Here is a 17,338-nt window from a genome sequence, read left to right as displayed (position 1 = left end):
TGCCCTTGATTTTGGAATGAGATGTTCGACGGGCAGGCGTCCACATACTTTTGGCCATGTAGTGTACTGTAGGTCTCATATTGTCAAATATAATGTCAAACAAATATGAAGTAGTTTACGCTGGCTACTGTAACTCCCCCAGGCATGTAGTAAGAGCCACGTTTTGAAACAATGTGTCTACTGTGACCTCTTAGTGATACACATTTTTCCAATGGTTTAATTAATAAATAAGAATATACATGTATTTTTCTCACCAATATTATCTGAACATTAGAGTGAGAATATGCATATTCTTCTCTTTCCATACCTTGCTGACCTTGCAAAAATACTTACATCCTTACAAAGCTTCGCTTGCAGGAACAGTTTTTTGCTGCTCCAATAGAAATACCGCTAGAATATGCTCCATCCAATCAACAGCATGAAACAGCTGCTTCCTCGAAAGTCTTTACCCCAATCGAAGGATTGTTCCATTTTGGCGGTGCGGAAAACATGGCGGAAGATTTGAACGGTAAGGAGGGTGGGAAGTTAATACGTGTATATTTGTTGTGTTTTGAGGTTATTTTGGCTGGTTGAACTGATCAAATGTTACACTTAATTCTGTGACCTTTAATACACGCTTGTCATGGAATATTTAGCATTGATAAAGCAATAACAATGACATTGAGTAAGCAGCTCTATCTGCGCACTTCGATTGTGTGGTCTTTAAAAAAATTAATTGTAGCGGATAACGTTTTAATTAAAAGCTAAACGAAAGCATACGGATATCGAATAACTAGTAACTAAATGATCGTAAACTGCATGGCACTATAAAGCGTAAATTCGGACCTGTTTTCAGACAGCCATAGCTACTTGCAAACAACGGAGAACTTCATAACGCGCCAAAACACAGACCTCGTTGAGGAGCTAGTTAGCTAGAAATGTCTGGCAGTGTCTGCAAGCTGTCTTGCAAGCGTTTCACATAACCCGTTAGCCTGCACAATTCCAAATTAGAACAAATAATATGTTTAAGCTGAGTATATTTAATTGTCTCGTTCATTTGTTGCCTTCTAAACCCAACTCAGTTGGCAACTATTAGCTAACGTAGCTAGCTAAACATGGTGGCTACAATTACAACATTGCAGGTTGCAGCGTATCCTGCAAGCTGTCTTTGGACGACCTGCAGGCTGTCTGCCGCCGGGAAAGGCTCCACTGTAAAGAACTACAGGTGAACAAGCATAACATCGATGACTATGAGGTTGAGTACCTCTGTGACTACAAGAAGTCTAAGGTGAGTGAATTAATTCACAATGGGACTATGAAGGCTGGGACAAGTCCTCCGTAGAGTTATCTCGAGCATTGCAACTGTCAGTTGGTGTGGTTCCTTTAACTTTTGGTTTCATATGGATACTGAGAGAGACAGCAGTTACAGCACGCAATGACTACATCAAGCTTGTAAACTCGACAAATGTATGTGGTGCATTTGCAGTTTGTTTTGGTTTCAGATTATTTTGTACTCAATAGAAATGAAGGGTAAAAAATGTAGTGCCATTTTGTAGTACAAGCAATCCGGAATGAATTGTGAGAAAGTTAGAGGCACCCCAAGACATGCTAACCTCTCACAATTACCAATAACAGGACAGGTTAGCATCTTTTTTGGGGGGGGGGGGGGGGGGGTTGTGTATGATATTTATCCCTCTAACTTTCTCACTCATTAATAACTATTCATTAATGTAGAAGTGAAACATACTCTATTCATATTTACAATAAAAGTGGCTCCAAAATTACTATTAAAGCTGACAGTCTGCACTTTAACCTCATAGGCATTGTATCATTTAAAATCCAAAGTGCTGGAGTACAGAGCCAAAACAACAACAAAAAATGTGTCGCTGTCCCAATACTTTTGGACCTCACTGTAAAATGTACCACGTTCAATATAATTATTTTGTGGCTTAATACGCAATCCAAGTCATGTGTCCTCTTGTCATCTATCAGGAGCAGGAGTTGTATCTGGTCAAATGGAAGGGCTTCCCTGAGTCGGCCAACACTTGGGAGCCCCGCAAAAATCTCAAGTGCAAGAAGCTGATGACTCAGTTCCATGAGGACATGGAGCGTGAGCTGAGGCGGCAAAAGAGACGGACCACCTGTCCCAAGCGGCTGGACAAGGACGTAGCCTGGATCCTGGTGCAGAAAGCCAAACTCCGCCAGAGGCTCCAGCGCTGGGAGGCCGACTTGAACAAGACACGCAACCACCCAGGCCGCATCTTTGTCCTGAACGAGGTGGACCTGGACGGCCCGCCCAGGGACTTCACCTACATCAACACCTATAAGGTGGGCGAGGGCATCGTGCTCAATGAGATGGCCGTTGGCTGTGAGTGTAAGGACTGCTTCAGTGATCCGGTCGGAGGCTGCTGCCCCGGGGCCTCCCTCCACCGCCTGGCCTACACTGACAAGGGCCAGGTGCGTGTGCGTGCCGGGGAGCCCATCTACGAGTGTAACACCCGCTGCAGCTGTGGTTCTGACTGCCCCAACCGAGTGGTCCAGAAGGGCATTCCATTCGACCTGTGCATCTTCAAGACTGGGAACGGCCGAGGCTGGGGCGTGCGCGCACTACAGCACATAAAAAAGAACACCTTTGTCATGGAGTACGTTGGAGAGGTAAGTAGTATAAAGTATTGGCCAATACTTTGGGTAAAATGTATTGGCCTATGTCAACTGCATTTACCAGAATGAGCTATTCTGTCATGAAAATGTATAAATTGGATTGGAGTAATGGACAAAGAACATTAGACAAACGTTGTGCTAGTGCTGTGTTTCTATTACAGTTGTTTGTGAACAGTTTCTGAAGTGGTGTGTGCATCTGTTTGTCAAGATCATCACATCGGACGAGGCGGAGAAGAGAGGACACCTGTACGACCGGCAGGGCGCCACCTACCTGTTTGACCTGGACTACGTGGAGGACGTTTATACAGTGGACGCTGCTCACCATGGCAACATCTCCCACTTTGTCAACCACAGTGTGAGTGGCACATTATCATATATGTTCACCTTTCAAACCCTGAGGCATACCTGCAGAGTAGCCAAAGCACCATGTCGTACCTTTTTGGTAGTAGTATATTTTAGTATTCTAGGTGCAAATGAAAGCAGTCGCATCGTAGACACCGCAGAATGGAAGTGGTTCAACCCATGGATGTTATAGTATTGCACTGTAATATGCTTCCTCAAGCAGCATGAAGTGCAGCAAATTTGTCTATTATAGAGCATGTTTTCTCAAAGTTGTATGAAAATCTGAATAGAATTGTGTTTATGAATGTATTATAAGCAGTAGGCTATTCTGAAATAAAGCATTAATTGCTGTAATGTAACCTTAAAGTATGGACCTTTTAAGTTGTCTCTTCTCTGTTTTGCAGTGCAACCCCAACCTGCAAGTATACAACGTGTTTATAGACAACCTGGATGAGAGGCTCCCGAGGATAGCTTTATTTTCAACACGCCCCATCAGGGCAGGAGAAGAGCTCACTTTTGACTACAAGATGCAAAGTAAGTGTGAAGTTTTACTGCCTGACATGTAGGGCTGTGACGATACTAGGAAAAATATATTTTTTACATTTAAAAAATGTAAACACAAAGCAGACCAATTGCTTTGGTCATTTAAAAACCTGCTATATTTCAAATATATAGTGTATTATAACTTAGAAAATAAATACATGGGACTCTGGATGACAACATAATGATGTTTGTTTCCAACATTATGGCTGTTTTCCTAAAGAAGGTAAATCTGCTTTGTGTTTTGTTTACTTGCCACGATACTAATGAGTATCGCGTTTCTGGTTTCGTCCCGGCTCTACTAGCATGACCTCAACATGACAGTTTACACATTAAAGGTACAGCTACTGTTACTAATATCAACCGAAAGCAACAAGTCACTTGATTTTCCAACAGTTGTTCACCATGTGGGTGATTCTTTCGAGCAGCAAGCCCACAGCACGATCGGTAGTGAATTAATCAACATCCAATACAGCATCGGCTGGAAGCTATTGTGAGCCTCTATTGGTAATCGTGACGCAATATTGCTGGATATTTGCATAGAGTTCAGCTTTCTCAATTGTTTTGCATCGCTCTCTTCGCTTTGCACATTTCACCTGGCTCATTGAAAATGAATAGGCTCTGTCATTTTGTCATCACCCATCACTGCTAGTGTGCATTGCAGGTAACTTGCTAGCTACTTTCACTAACTATAAAGGTGGGAGTGGGCACCAAATGTGTCATATTACCTAAACTCAGTCCTTTCAGGGCTAGGTAGGAGAGTGCAATTGGGAAACCCCTTTTTTGTTGTACTACAGTAACACATTAATTACATTGAGTTATACAATTTCAATGAACACTGGACATTTCAACATTAAACTTTATTTAGCTTTTCAGTCTTGAGTGTGTTTGATGCTTGGGCAAAACAATTTTCATATTTGGCTTGTTAAGCAGTTTAACAATTATGTGGTGCAGGTGAGCTAACCATAACGCATATATCTCAGATGTGCTGTCTTGGCTGAATTTGACTCTTGACATTGTCATTGCAGTTGATCCAGTCGATGCGGAGAGCACAAGGATGGACTCAAATTTCAGTTTAGCGGGACTCCCAAGCTCTCCCAAAAAGCGGATTCGGGTGGAGTGCCGGTGTGGATCTGACACATGTCGGAAGTATCTCTTCTGATATGGATTGTAAACGGAACATCAAAGCTTGAACAGACACTGTGTGATATTTCGGGGAGTTATGAAAATTGTACGGCTTTATTTGTATTTGTCAACATTTTTTATTTTCTTTTTTTTACTTTCATCAACTTTTAAGCCTCGTTGGTGCGTTGGGTGATATCAAAAGTGATATGATGCATTTTTGTAATATTGTTTTTTTTAACTTCATTTTAAATGTCCCCAAATGTATCTAGTATGTTGGTAAACCATTTTAGTAAAACAATGGCCAATATGACCTAAATGAACCTGCTTAAACATACATTTTACACATCTGGATTTTAGAATTTCTTCAGCGCTTACATATCTGTTGTGCACTTGTCAGTCTACATTTTGTCAGTGTTTGAGAATTCAAAATCTCAACCTATAAATTCAGTGGAACATAGTCATTGCAAATTCTATGGTGCCCAGTCATTTTCACTAGCAGTTCTTCCTGTCTCAAGTTTGAGCTTCAAGCCTCATTGTTAGAAAGAAACATAAGGTGTAAAAGGTGTACTTTTATACTGATATGCTTTCAATGACTTGAGAAAATGATTAAGTTGCAATTCTTCCCCACTTCTTGTAGATAGTGCTGTATGTTGTCCTAAAATAATGTTTTGGAATTTTGTGTACCTCCAAACTGTCCCAGTGCTTTTTTTTTTTTTGGAATTGGCCTACTTTTTCTTAAATGTGAATGAATCCCCCCTGACACTCCCATTTTGTTGTCCTTCAATTGGTTGTTTGTGAGCTGCAGTATAATTTCACAACAAGCCACACCATGAAACAGCTCTCCATGGTTTAACCTATTTGTGAATCAGATGAGAAATGTCCTTTGTGTGGAAGTCAATATTATTGTTCATGTAGTAATGTGATGGCCAAACAAAGCTGTTCCTTTTTATTTTATTTTTTCCTTAGTCATTTATATTTAACTTTTTTTTTAATTCACGTTCATTTGTATCAAAAATATTTTTAAAAGTTTACAGCCAGCAAAAACATTGTAAATAAAAGTTTTAATCTGATTTATTCTTCTGGACAATATTTTGAGTGATGCAGCACTAAAAGTGTAATGTAAATGTAGCTGAATCAAAATGTAACCTTTACAATTAATTTGAGTACAACCTCCACACCACTAGATGGTGCAGCTGCATTCCTATGACTTCACATCAAATCCCCCAATAATATGGTGCTGCTGTAGCTACAGTGAGTGTACAAAACATTTAAGAACAACTTCCTTATATTGAGTCCCCCTCTTGTCCTCAGAACAGCCTCAATTTGTCAGGGTATGTACTCCAAAAGGTGTCAAGTATTCCACAGGGATGCTTCCCACAGTTGTCAAGTTGGCTGGATGTCCTTCGAGTGGTGGACCATTCTTGATACACACGGGAAACTCTTGAGTGTGAAACCTAGCAGCGTTACAGTTCTTGACACAAACCGGTGTGCCTGGCACCTACTACCATACTCTGTTCAAAGGTACTTAAATATTTTGTGTTACCCATTCACCCTCTAAGTGGCACACACAATCCATGTCTCAATTGTCTCATGGCTTAAATCCTTCTTTAACCTGTACGTTCCCCTTCATCTACAGTGATTGAAGTGGATTTAACAAGTGACATCAATAAAGGATAGCTTTCATCTGGTCAGAATGTAGATATTTTAGGTTTTTAAACTCAACATCAAGCAATGGTGTTCTCATTTATTTATTTTTATTTTTACATATCTAAAAACCTGTAGCATGATTTCTATACTGGTGATAACCAATAACTGAAAATGTTTACTTTCCGTTTATAGTTGTCCTGACATTAAGTATTAGCACTAGCTCAATTGGCAAAAATATGACATGTCTTGGTCGACAGTAATTTTGTTCTATCAACATTTAGACAGCAATACCTGTATCTTCCATCCGTCTTTCAGTGAAGAGTAGTGCTTGTCCCTCTATGTATGTCACACACAACACACTCCTCCCTCTCTGTCCCTCCACTGCCTGTTTTCACCTCCCACTCTATCAGATGAAATCACCAGGCCACAGCTCCCTCCGCTCTTGGCTCAAGGATATGTACTGGAGCTCTTTTTAGTCAAGGATGTATAGGCAGTAACTGGCATTAGTGAGCACAGCACAGGGCCTTTTCCCTTCCCCTCTCAACGTAGAGGAACTTTTCCCTTTCCCTCTCAACGTAGAGGAACTTTTCCCTTTCCCTCTCAATTTAGAGGAACTGCACGTGTAAAAAATGTGCAATTCAATGGTTTAAGAAGACACTCGTTGCATCAGGTTTTTGAATGAACCTCATTGGTTTTAGCACATTCAATTATCTGTGTCAGGAACAGGCTGAGGGTGAAAAATACTTGAATAAGCATTTGCAGGACTGACATTTTTCAAAATGCAACGAGGCTGCTCCCTGTTAGCTATCATGGACTATCATATCTCAGTCCTCAGAATCTTCTGGTCAGGCAGTTGGCTCTGGTTAGCATTAGCTTTACTTAGGAATTCAGATGTCTGCAGCAGAACCTGGGGCAGCAGGACACCCATGGGGGGCTGCATTAGGCTAGGTGTCTGCTTGGTGAGAGGGCATGCCTGGGACCCTTTTGAATTGGCTGGATTTATGGAGGATCAGAGATGGAAATGGAGAATAAACCAAAGCACCCAGATTGCCCCTGTCCGGAACAGGCATGTGCAAGAACAGGGATTTGATTATATGAATGGACTGACTAGAGAGTAGTTTTCAGGTTGCTCATCAACAATGATGAGCAACCTGTATGACAAATATTCATTCTCTAAAGAACCATTAGAAATATCTAGATTTGTTTAATACTTTGGTCATATTGAAGAAAATATATACATTATTTTAACCTTTATTTAACTAGGGAAGTCAGTTAAGAACAAATTCTTATTTACAATGATGGCCTACCCCGGCCAAACCTGGACGACGCTGGGCCAATTGTGTGCCGCCCTATGGGACTCCCAATCATAGCCAGATGTGATGCAGCCTGGATTCAAACCAGGGACTGTAGGGACTCCTCTTGCACTGAGATGCAGTGCCTTAGACCGCTGCGCCACTATGTACAGGTATGTCTATTTAATTTCAAGCATGTGGGATAGCATCAGTTGTAAATTAATTTGAGGGGAAGCTTCCCAAGTTTGATGCCAAAAGTAGGTATAAAGGAAAGATGACATCAAAAGTTGAAACATAGTTTATAATATTATGGATCTGCGAACTGATCATGAGCTTCTTTCTACCCACAAGTGCTGATCATCTAAAAGACAGATTAAATGACAAAATGTATGCTAATCTGGGGCTTTGTAAACTCTTGACAACTTGGTGACCTTAAATATGGATAACAAGGCATGGAAAAGGAAGACCGTATGAACCCTGTGAACTCATACTTTTGTTGCGGGGTTATGTCCTCTTTCTGTTGCGTGGGCTAAAAAACATTATGAGTGCAATACACAAAATAAGTGTTAGCATTAATATCCCAGGTGAGGAGCAACATACTCTAGCTGAGAATGTTTTATGCCCTCAATCAATATTCAAATTAATGTGACGTTAGTCTTGACGACTGGTTGTAAATTTGTGTGTCTTGTCTTTGAATTCAAGGCATAGAATAAAATGTTGTACTTGCTCCTTACTTTTACATCTTGTGTCCATATCTGCACATAAGGAATGTGTTACATTTAGTAATTGCAATCTGTCAATAGTTTCAAAGGAAATTTATTTTTCATTACAAAAACCAACAACAAAAATCCTAAATGGCCAGAGACATGCTTAACAGCTCAACCGTTTTCTTTTTAAATAATACAAGAAATAAATGGAAATCACACACTCTGACTTGCTGCTTCCATAATATTTAGGGGTTTAAAGACATTTATATAGGTATCCTTCAAACCTTCTCTTGTATTTTACGTTTGATATTCATCTGCAGATTGTTCTGTGATCTTTGACATTTTGGGGTCCAGTTTAAAGGGTAAAGTTAAAAAAAAGTGTTTAAGTTCTGAAATTCAGGATTTGTTCTACTATCCAGAGACTATTCTTATGATTCTGTATTTTCATAGATTTCATGTATAATAACACTGTGGATGCACACATGTGACATTTCTTATTTTAAATTCACAACATAAGTATGTATGTAGTCTCTCCACATACAGGGTCATAATAACTACAGCTACACTGTAAAATCCATGAACTTAGATGAAACATTCAATTAAATATTCAGAAGTCAAATTGGCTTTTGGATGGCTTTGGGCTTTTACAAAGCCCAAACACTACAGAAGAGATAGAAATTGAATCAGTTCTATGACTAACAAAATGCAGTGTATTTCAAACCAAACAAAAATCATGTATAACATTATTTTATATGATGTTATTCCTTTCACTGAGACACATTGGAAATGAATAAGAGTGCAATAATCATAGTGTCTGTGTGGATAGAACCACTCACCCCAAGACAATCTCAAACTGTCTTCAACCTTTATATTCCCATACAAGCAGTAACATAATCCCCATTCAGACAGAAGGCTCTGTAGTCCAATTTAGAGGAACTGCACGTGTAAAAAATGTGCAATTCAATGGTTTAAGAAGACACTCGTTGCATCAGGTTTTTGAATGAACCTCATTGGTTTTAGCACATTCAATTATCTGTGTCAGGAACAGGCTGAGGGTGAAAAATACTTGAATAAGCATTTGCAGGACTGACATTTTTCAAAATGCAATGTGTTTCTAGCCATTCTTATTCCCCAAATATCCTTGGTTTTCATCCCTCTAGTCTAGCCTCTAAACATACACACCATCATACTTACGTACAGAAACACTCACACACACATGCATGGTAAAAATATGATGACCGGGACCCTCCCCTCCCCGCCCGCCTTCAATTCCAAGTTAGTCCATGGTCCATATAATACACATTAAATAGTACAGAGGTCACAGTTAATTTACAAAAGGTAGTGTGCCTGAAGCAACAAAAAAAGCACTGTCAGGCATTTCTGCTTATCAAAAAATCACTCCCGGTCTCCCTCCTTCCCCCCCAACACCAACCAACCCCAAAATTCACACATCTTTTTTTCATTCCTTGTTTTCACAGATCAATACACAACACCAGACTCATCCCCTCCCACTGATAAGAGAAGAAACAACAACAAAAATTCTGAAAGAAATCCACAATAATCCAGGAAGGGCTTTTGTTAATTCCATTAATTGTCCGTTTTGGATTAAAGTTTCCTCTGTCCTTTGTACACTCCAGTGTTACAATTTGGCAAGTGTTTTTTCTCTAATACCATCCTTGTTAAAGTTTTTGACAGGAGCTTTTACTTTTAGGTTGCGAGGGGGAGAGTTGTGTTCCCACCGAAAGTCATTAATTACACAGTGTTGTGTTTCCCCATTAGTTGGAATAATCCCTTGATGTTTATTACTTCAACACATAGAGGCATACAGCTGTCAACTCTTCCTTGCATTGGTTAGAAACAAACCTTTTTTTCTTTTTCTTTGACAGAGTAAGGCCATAACCCAGATAATAGAAATAACAATTCAAAGTTATGTTGCTTTTTCACTGTTATTGTTAGTTTGTGTCATTGTTATTGTTTGCAGACAACAGTAGACAATTAGAAAACCAAAAGAAACGTACAGTTGTACCCACAAAGGGATAGTATCCCGTTCCAAACCTCTCCTTGACATTCACTTAAAATATTACATTCTCTGTGTCCTGGCCTACACCTGGTTAGCACTCTGGTTCAATTCTAAATCATGTTAAGATTTATCATACTCCAATGTGCAAAAACAGAAATGGGCATGTCCCCCCCCCCCCCTCTTCCAAGACCTTCGTGTGAAGTGATGATGTCATCAAATATAAATAACTTTATCCCTATCTGAAGATATAAACATTCTGATTTAGCTTTTATGAACATTACTATCAACTGTCTTTTTAAACAATTTGCGAGACTTCCAAGGTGTTCAATCATCTGTAACAATACCACCTGCAGCAACAGGAATTTAGAAAGAGCACTGCGCATTTTCTGTCAATGTATCATTGGCTTTCTGTTATAAAATGGACTCAGATTCTCATAGTTTGTCCTTGATTGGGGCCTTGTTTTGTTTAAGTTATCCTCAGGAATCATGGGATAACACAAATATCACCTAAACATGCACTTCATAATTCTGTCTGACTATTAACACTTCACAATTAGTATCAGCTCCGTTCTGTTCAACGCTAATGAACACAAGATCAAACTTTTCTCCACGGCAGCTCTTGTTAACACGTGTTTTTTCCCATCTCATATTGTTCGCTGATTTGAGGTGCTCGTTAGACCAAATGAGAATGTTACTTGCACATTTTCGTAACGTATGACCATGCCATAATAACTCTTGCTGACTTTCTATGATAGCCTCTTGTCAGTTTCTACTTCCGTCGACTTCACTAAATCTTGCATGTTTTCTTTCAAGGGTATTAGTTGTTCAAATCATCAAAATTAATGTAGATCTCAAGGTGGACAAATAAATAAACCTAATAATTCATCTGAGAAACACCACATAAACCCGTGAGAGTGCCTGAATATGCTGTTTTATATGTTTAACTGTGTTACTGATGCCTTTGATTCAAGCAGTTGAAGGAAGCAGTTTCATACTTGTTCCACATTAAAAGTAAGAATACATACATGCATCTGAGATGGACACTTTTGTTGTTGGTTCAGTCTCCTATTCTTTCTGTGTGGAGAAGGCCATTTATATAAAAAAAATATTTAAAAAATGGCAGTTAGCAGTTTAATGTAACTGATCTAAAAATGAATCCAAATCTATAAGCTGAAGTCAAAGGTGTTTTTGGTTTGATAATAAAATGTGGAAATCATACATTCTTTCTATAATAATTTTAGACCAACAATTGGTTTCATGGTTTCTACACTGCAGCAACCACATGCCTGTTACTGTGTGTAATAATCCCCCAATAAGACTTTAGAAAAACAATTTAGAACATCCCAAATGAGCTTGAAATACCTCTGCTCTCCTCTGACAAGGAGAAACCCAGATACATCACATGAAGGTGAATGGAATTCTGAAATGTTAACCTCCTCAACAGTTCCAGACTGACACCCACCCCTTTTAAATCATCTTGCACTGAATCAAAGGCCACAACAACTCAAATGGCCCCTCAGTCAACCAAACAATTCCCAGACCCCCCCTCCCCAGGTAACGACCGCCCACCGTCCCCCTCACATGACGCGATAAGGCTCTCGGGGCAGATGAGGTTTAGTCCTACAGCTGGCTGGCAGGTGTGCCAGGAGCCCCTTCTTCAGGTCCTTGTTGAGGAAGAAGCAGACAATGGGGTTTACCCCTGCCTGGGCAAAGCTCATCCATACGGTGGTGGAGAGGTACCGGTGCGGTATGGTGCAGGCCTTAACAAACACCCGCCAGTAGCAGGCCACTATGTAGGGTGACCACAGCACCAGGAACAACAGGGTGATCACATAGAACATCCTGCCGAGCTGCTTCTCCGCCTTGAACTCCTCCATGCCCAACAGGCGCCGGTTCTGGTTGTGCAAGTTCTGCCGGATGCCCAACAGGGTGGGCGGCATGGGGCCCCGACCAAAGCCTGCGATCCAGTTGGCTGCCGCCTGGCCGGTGGCGCCAGGCCCATGGAAGGTCCAGTTTTGGCTAATAGCTGGCACCATCTGGACGGGCTTCATCTTGCGGTGCTTGTACTCGAAGAGCAGCAGTTTCATGTAGACCACGTGCGTGGCCAGGATCAGCACAGCCAGCATCAGCATAAAGCCCAGTGTGTCGTTTGCCTTGAAGTAGCGGTGCTCGAAGATGCACTGATCCTCCTCGCGGATGAACTTGTAGGTGCCCACATCAAAGACAGGTGGGAAGGCCATGGCCACTGACAGCGTCCACACCATGCACACCACCGCCACGCACGTCCAGAAGGTCATGCGCTTGGAGTAGAAGCGGTGGTGGGCGATGGCCATGTAGCGCGTCACGCTGATGCAAAACAGCATGAAGGCGGCATGGAAGCAGAAGAGCACGGCCATGAAGGCCACCACCTTGCAGCTGAGCACGCTGTAGGTCCAGGCCGAGCCGTTCTTGATGGACACCAGCACGAAGGGGAAGCAGACGGCCGAGCGGATGGTGTCAGCCAGGCACAGATCCAGCAGGAAGTAGTAGGGGGCCTTGTGCAGGGCCCGGTCCCTGAGGACCAGCAGAGACACCACCAGGTTCCCCACCAGGCTGATGCAGATGATTAGCCCCAGTAGGACCAGTTTGATGTAGGTGGACACAGCTGACGATGGGCCCCCGACTGCCATCCCTCCCGTTGTGGCCACCACCGCCGCCAGGGGACCGCCGAGCCCCTCACTGGTCTCGTTGCCATTGGCCATCCCTTTGTCTCCCAGGTTATGCCCTCTTCTCTCCTGAAATCCACTCCTCCTTCTCCCTCTCCTCCTCCGCCTCCTCCTCCAGCTGCCCTTTTGTTCGTCCTCGTGGTTGCCTCTCCTTTTGATCTCACATGGAACCGGAGCGCTTCAGTCCGCATTGCCCCATTTTTCACTAAGCCCCTTGTTTCCTGTAGCTCTACCTCTCGTGCCTCTTCTTCTCACAGCTTCAGCTCCTGTAAACAGGAAGTAAGAACAGCAAGCATTAAATGTTTGGATGGACTTCCATGTCTGACATCAATGTGGAATAATACAGTGTAAGCGTTTGCAGGGAGTATACTGTATACGGTTAATATGAGAGGTGTGTGTCTCTTGGCTTTTCTAATAGTAAAATGCAATGCTTTTATGATTCCAGCATTGGCCTAGCTGGACTGCAGCAGTTGTTTTGTAAAATGTCATAATTTCCGGAAGTAGTGGTTATGATATGCAATGATTACCTAACTGTCAATATCGTGCTAGGCCAATATGGAGTTAGGTAAGAGTATGAAGTGTTAACTACCTATATGTAGATGATTAGCCCTAGTAGCCCCAGTTTACATACAGCGGGTTCCAGAATGATTGGATCCCTTGATAAGGATGAGCAAAAAATACGATATCAAATAAATAATACAAATACTGAGCTAAATTGTATGCTCATTTAATACAAAAAAATATGGAAGATATTCCAGCAGCATTTTTTACATTTGTATTTATGTCATTTAGCACAGTGGTTCCCAAACTCTGGGGCCCGTGGGTCCCCCCTCCCCCAAAAAATAAATAATACAACAAACTCACGCTGGCTTTCAATTTACTCTTAAAGGTTATAATAGTAGAATGCACAAGGTGCAATTTTGAAATTGGATAGTGCATCATCAGTTCCTCTTGTCATGTCAGTCATTGCAGACCTTAGAGAGCTGTTTATAATTTGTCAGAAATGTCCAGATCAACTAGCCCATGTCAGCTAAAATTTTTTAACCCATACATACTGTTGTCAATTTTTTGTCACTCAAATATCACATGACATGGCAAAATTTCTAGAATTGCAAGAAAATTTGCTTTAAAACTGAAAAATGTTATTTGCACCCTGACAAAATGTGTAGAATTGCAAGAAATACGCTTTAAACCTGCAAAATTCTCTGAACAGTGATGAACAGTGATGGTGCCCATAGAAATAGACGTGGCGCGTGATGTTTCCCAATGCTGGAAAGGGGGGCCCCGAATGAAAAAGTGTGGAAACCCCTGTTTTAAGAGAGCTACAGTGCCTTGCGAAAGTATTCGGCCCCCTTGAACTTTGCGACCTTTTGCCACATTTCAGGCTTCAAACATAAAGATATAAAACTGTATTTTTTTGTGAAGAATCAACAACAAGTGGGACACAATCATGAAGTGGAACGACATTTATTGGATATTTCAAACTTTTTTAACAAATCATAAACTGAAAAATAAGGCGTGCAAAATTATTCAGCCCCTTTACTTTCAGTGCAGCAAACTCTCTCCAGAAGTTCAGTGAGGATCTCTGAATGATCCAATGTTGACCTAAATGACTAATGATGATAAATACAATCCACCTGTGTGTAATCAAGTCTCCGTATAAATGCACCTGCACTGTGATAGTCTCAGAGGTCCGTTAAAAGCGCAGAGAGCATCATGAAGAACAAGGAACACACCAGGCAGGTCCGAGAAACTGTTGTGAAGAAGTTTAAAGACGGATTTGGATACAAAAAGATTTCCCAAGCTTTAAACATCCCAAGGAGCACTGTGCAAGCGATAATATTGAAATGGAAGGAGTATCAGACCACTGCAAATCTACCAAGACCTGGCCGTCCCTCTAAACTTTCAGCTCATACAAGGAGAAGACTGATCAGAGATGCAGCCAAGAGGCCCATGATCACTCTGGATGAACTGCAGAGATCTACAGCTGAGGTGGGAGACTCTGTCCATAGGACAACAATCAGTCGTATATTGCACAAATCTGGCCTTTATGGAAGAGTGGCAAGAAGAAAGACATTTCTTAAAGATATCCATAAAAAGTGTTGTTTAAAGTTTGCCACAAGCCACCTGGGAGACACACCAAACATGTGGAAGAAGGTGCTCTGGTCAGATGAAACCAAAATTGAACTTTTTGGCAACAATGCAAAACGTTATGTTTGGCGTAAAAGCAACACAGCTCATCACACTGAACACACCATCCCCACTGTCAAGCATGGTGGTGGCAGCATCATGGTTTGGGCCTGCTTTTCTTCAGCAGGGACAGGGAAGATGGTTAAAATTGAGGGGAAGATGGATGGAGCCAAATACAGGACCATTCTGGAAGAAAACCTGATGGAGTCTGCAAAAGACCTGAGACTGGGACGGAGATTTGTCTTCCAACAAGACAATGATCCAAAACATAAAGCAAAATCTACAATGGAATGGTTCAAAAATAAACATATCCAGGTGTTAGAATGGCCAAGTCAAAGTCCAGACCTGAATCCAATCGAGAATCTGTGGAAAGAACTGAAAACTGCTGTTCACAAATGCTCTCCATCCAACCTCACTGAGCTCGAGCTGTTTTGCAAGGAGGAATGGGAAAAAATTTCAGTCTCTCGATGTGCAAAACTGATAGAGACATACCCCAAGCGACTTACAGCTGTAATCGCAGCAAAAGGTGGCGCTACAAAGTATTAACTTAAGGGGCTGAATAATTTTGCACGCCCAATTTTTCAGTTTTTGATTTGTTAAAAAAGTTTGAAATATCCAATAAATGTCGTTCCACTTCATGATTGTGTCCCACTTGTTGTTGATTCTTCACAAAAAAATACAGTTTTATATCTTTATGTTTGAAGCCTGAAATGTGGCAAAAGGTCGCAAAGTTCAAGGGGGCCGAATACTTTCGCAAGGCACTGTATTTATAACTATTCAGAAATCTCCAGATCAACTAGACCATGTCAGCTAACGATCCCTTAATAAAGATGAGGACAAAAGACTGTATAAAATTAATAATACAAATACTGAGCTATATTGTATGCTACCAAAAAATAGAACAATTATATTATTTTATACTACTCCCCCTGCTCAGAGAAAGAGGTTTTGTTCAACAAGTAATAAAAAATATAGAAAAGATATTGATCAAAATGATTGGATCATCTGTTTTCAATACTCCAGCACCCTCCCCCTGCGAGGATAATGACACTGAGCCTATTCTAAAATGTTTTATGACATTAAAGAACACATTGGGAGGGATCTTAGACCATTCCTCCATTCAGAATCTTTCCAGATCCTTTATATCCTTCATCTGTGCTTATTGACTGCCCTCTTCAATTCAAACAACACATTTTCAATGGGGTTCAATTCTGGAGAATGAGATGGCCATTGCAAAATGTTGATTTTGTTGTAAATTAACAATTTCTTTGTGGATTTTGGTGTGCGCTTGTGGTTATTGTCTTGCTAGAAGATTCACTTGCGGCCTCCGGGCAGAGGCAACCAGGTTTTCGACTTGGAATGGTCTAATGTACTTCCCAATATGTTCTCCAATCTCATAAACATTTTAGAAAAAGGCTCAAAGACTTTATCCTCGCAGGGGGAGGGTGCTGAGTAGCTAGGCAAAAATGGAGGAAAACTAAAATTCCGGAGAACCTATCATCCTTTCACTTCCTCCTCTTTACCGTCTCTTCTGTATCCTCTGCTAAAGCCACTTTCTATCACTCTTAATTCCAAGCCTCTGCCTCCAACCCTGGGAAACTCTTTTCCAACTTCTCCTTCCTCCTTAATTCTCCACCTCCTCTCCCTCCTTCCTCTCTTGATAAAAAGGTTGATGACATCCACTCCTCATTCACTCAGCATACTGAGTCCACTGGTCCCACTCCCACAGAACTCCCCTACGCCTTGACCTCTTTCTTCCTTCTCTCTTCAGCTGAAATCCTGCTGAAATCCAGCTGCCCGACAACCTGCCCACTCGACAGCCATCCCCTCTTCCCTTCCCCAGACCATCTCTTGAGACCTTCTCCCATTCCTCCCTCATCAACTCATCCCTGACCACTGGCTGCGTCCCCTCTGACTTCAAGATGGCCAGAGTATCTCTTCTCAAGAAACCAACACTCAACCCCTCTGATCGGTATCCCTTCATTCTTTCCTTTCCTAAACACTTGAGCGTGCTTTCTCTGACCAACTCTCTCGTTATCTCTCTCAGAACGATCTTCTTGACACTAATCGGTCAGACTTCAAGACGTGTCACTCAAATGAGACTGCTCTTCTTTGTGCCAAAGCTGACTC

At 41.4% G+C, this 17,338-nt stretch overlaps 2 protein-coding genes across 2 annotated transcripts in view; one reads left to right on the top strand and one right to left on the bottom strand.

The window, feature by feature from the left end:
• Positions 1-465: 465 nt before the first annotated feature.
• LOC139367691 (histone-lysine N-methyltransferase SUV39H1-like) lies at positions 466-5,717 on the top strand. The gene is made up of 6 exons (XM_071105980.1): positions 466-508; positions 1,122-1,267; positions 1,972-2,634; positions 2,849-2,995; positions 3,387-3,516; positions 4,551-5,717. The coding sequence occupies exons 1-6, from the start codon at positions 490-492 to the stop codon at positions 4,682-4,684; spliced, it is 1,239 nt and encodes a 412-aa protein (XP_070962081.1). The 5' UTR covers positions 466-489; the 3' UTR covers positions 4,685-5,717.
• Positions 5,718-11,890: 6,173 nt separating this feature from the next.
• LOC139367690 (probable G-protein coupled receptor 173) overlaps positions 11,891-17,338 on the bottom strand; it is a 13,188-nt gene continuing 7,740 nt past the window's right edge. The window contains exon 2 of the mRNA XM_071105979.1: positions 11,891-13,284. Coding sequence (XP_070962080.1) covers positions 11,891-13,054 — 1,164 coding nt within the window. The 5' untranslated portion in view covers positions 13,055-13,284. The remainder of the gene's footprint in view (positions 13,285-17,338) is intronic.

The sequence above is a fragment of the Oncorhynchus clarkii genome, chromosome 16, assembly GCF_045791955.1.
Source record: "Oncorhynchus clarkii lewisi isolate Uvic-CL-2024 chromosome 16, UVic_Ocla_1.0, whole genome shotgun sequence".
Lineage (NCBI taxonomy): Eukaryota > Metazoa > Chordata > Actinopteri > Salmoniformes > Salmonidae > Oncorhynchus > Oncorhynchus clarkii.
The sequence above is the reverse complement of the archived record's forward strand: the minus strand, read 5'-3'. Positions and strand labels throughout refer to the sequence as shown.

What these genes read in the sequence shown, in the direction of transcription:
- LOC139367691 (XM_071105980.1), top strand. An exon ending in TCATGGAGTACGTTGGAGAG is followed by an intron (nt 2,635 to 2,848) that starts GTAAGTAGTATA and finishes CTGTTTGTCAAG; the next exon opens with ATCATCACATCGGACGAGGC. An exon ending in TTTTGACTACAAGATGCAAA is followed by an intron (nt 3,517 to 4,550) that starts GTAAGTGTGAAG and finishes TTGTCATTGCAG; the next exon opens with TTGATCCAGTCGATGCGGAG.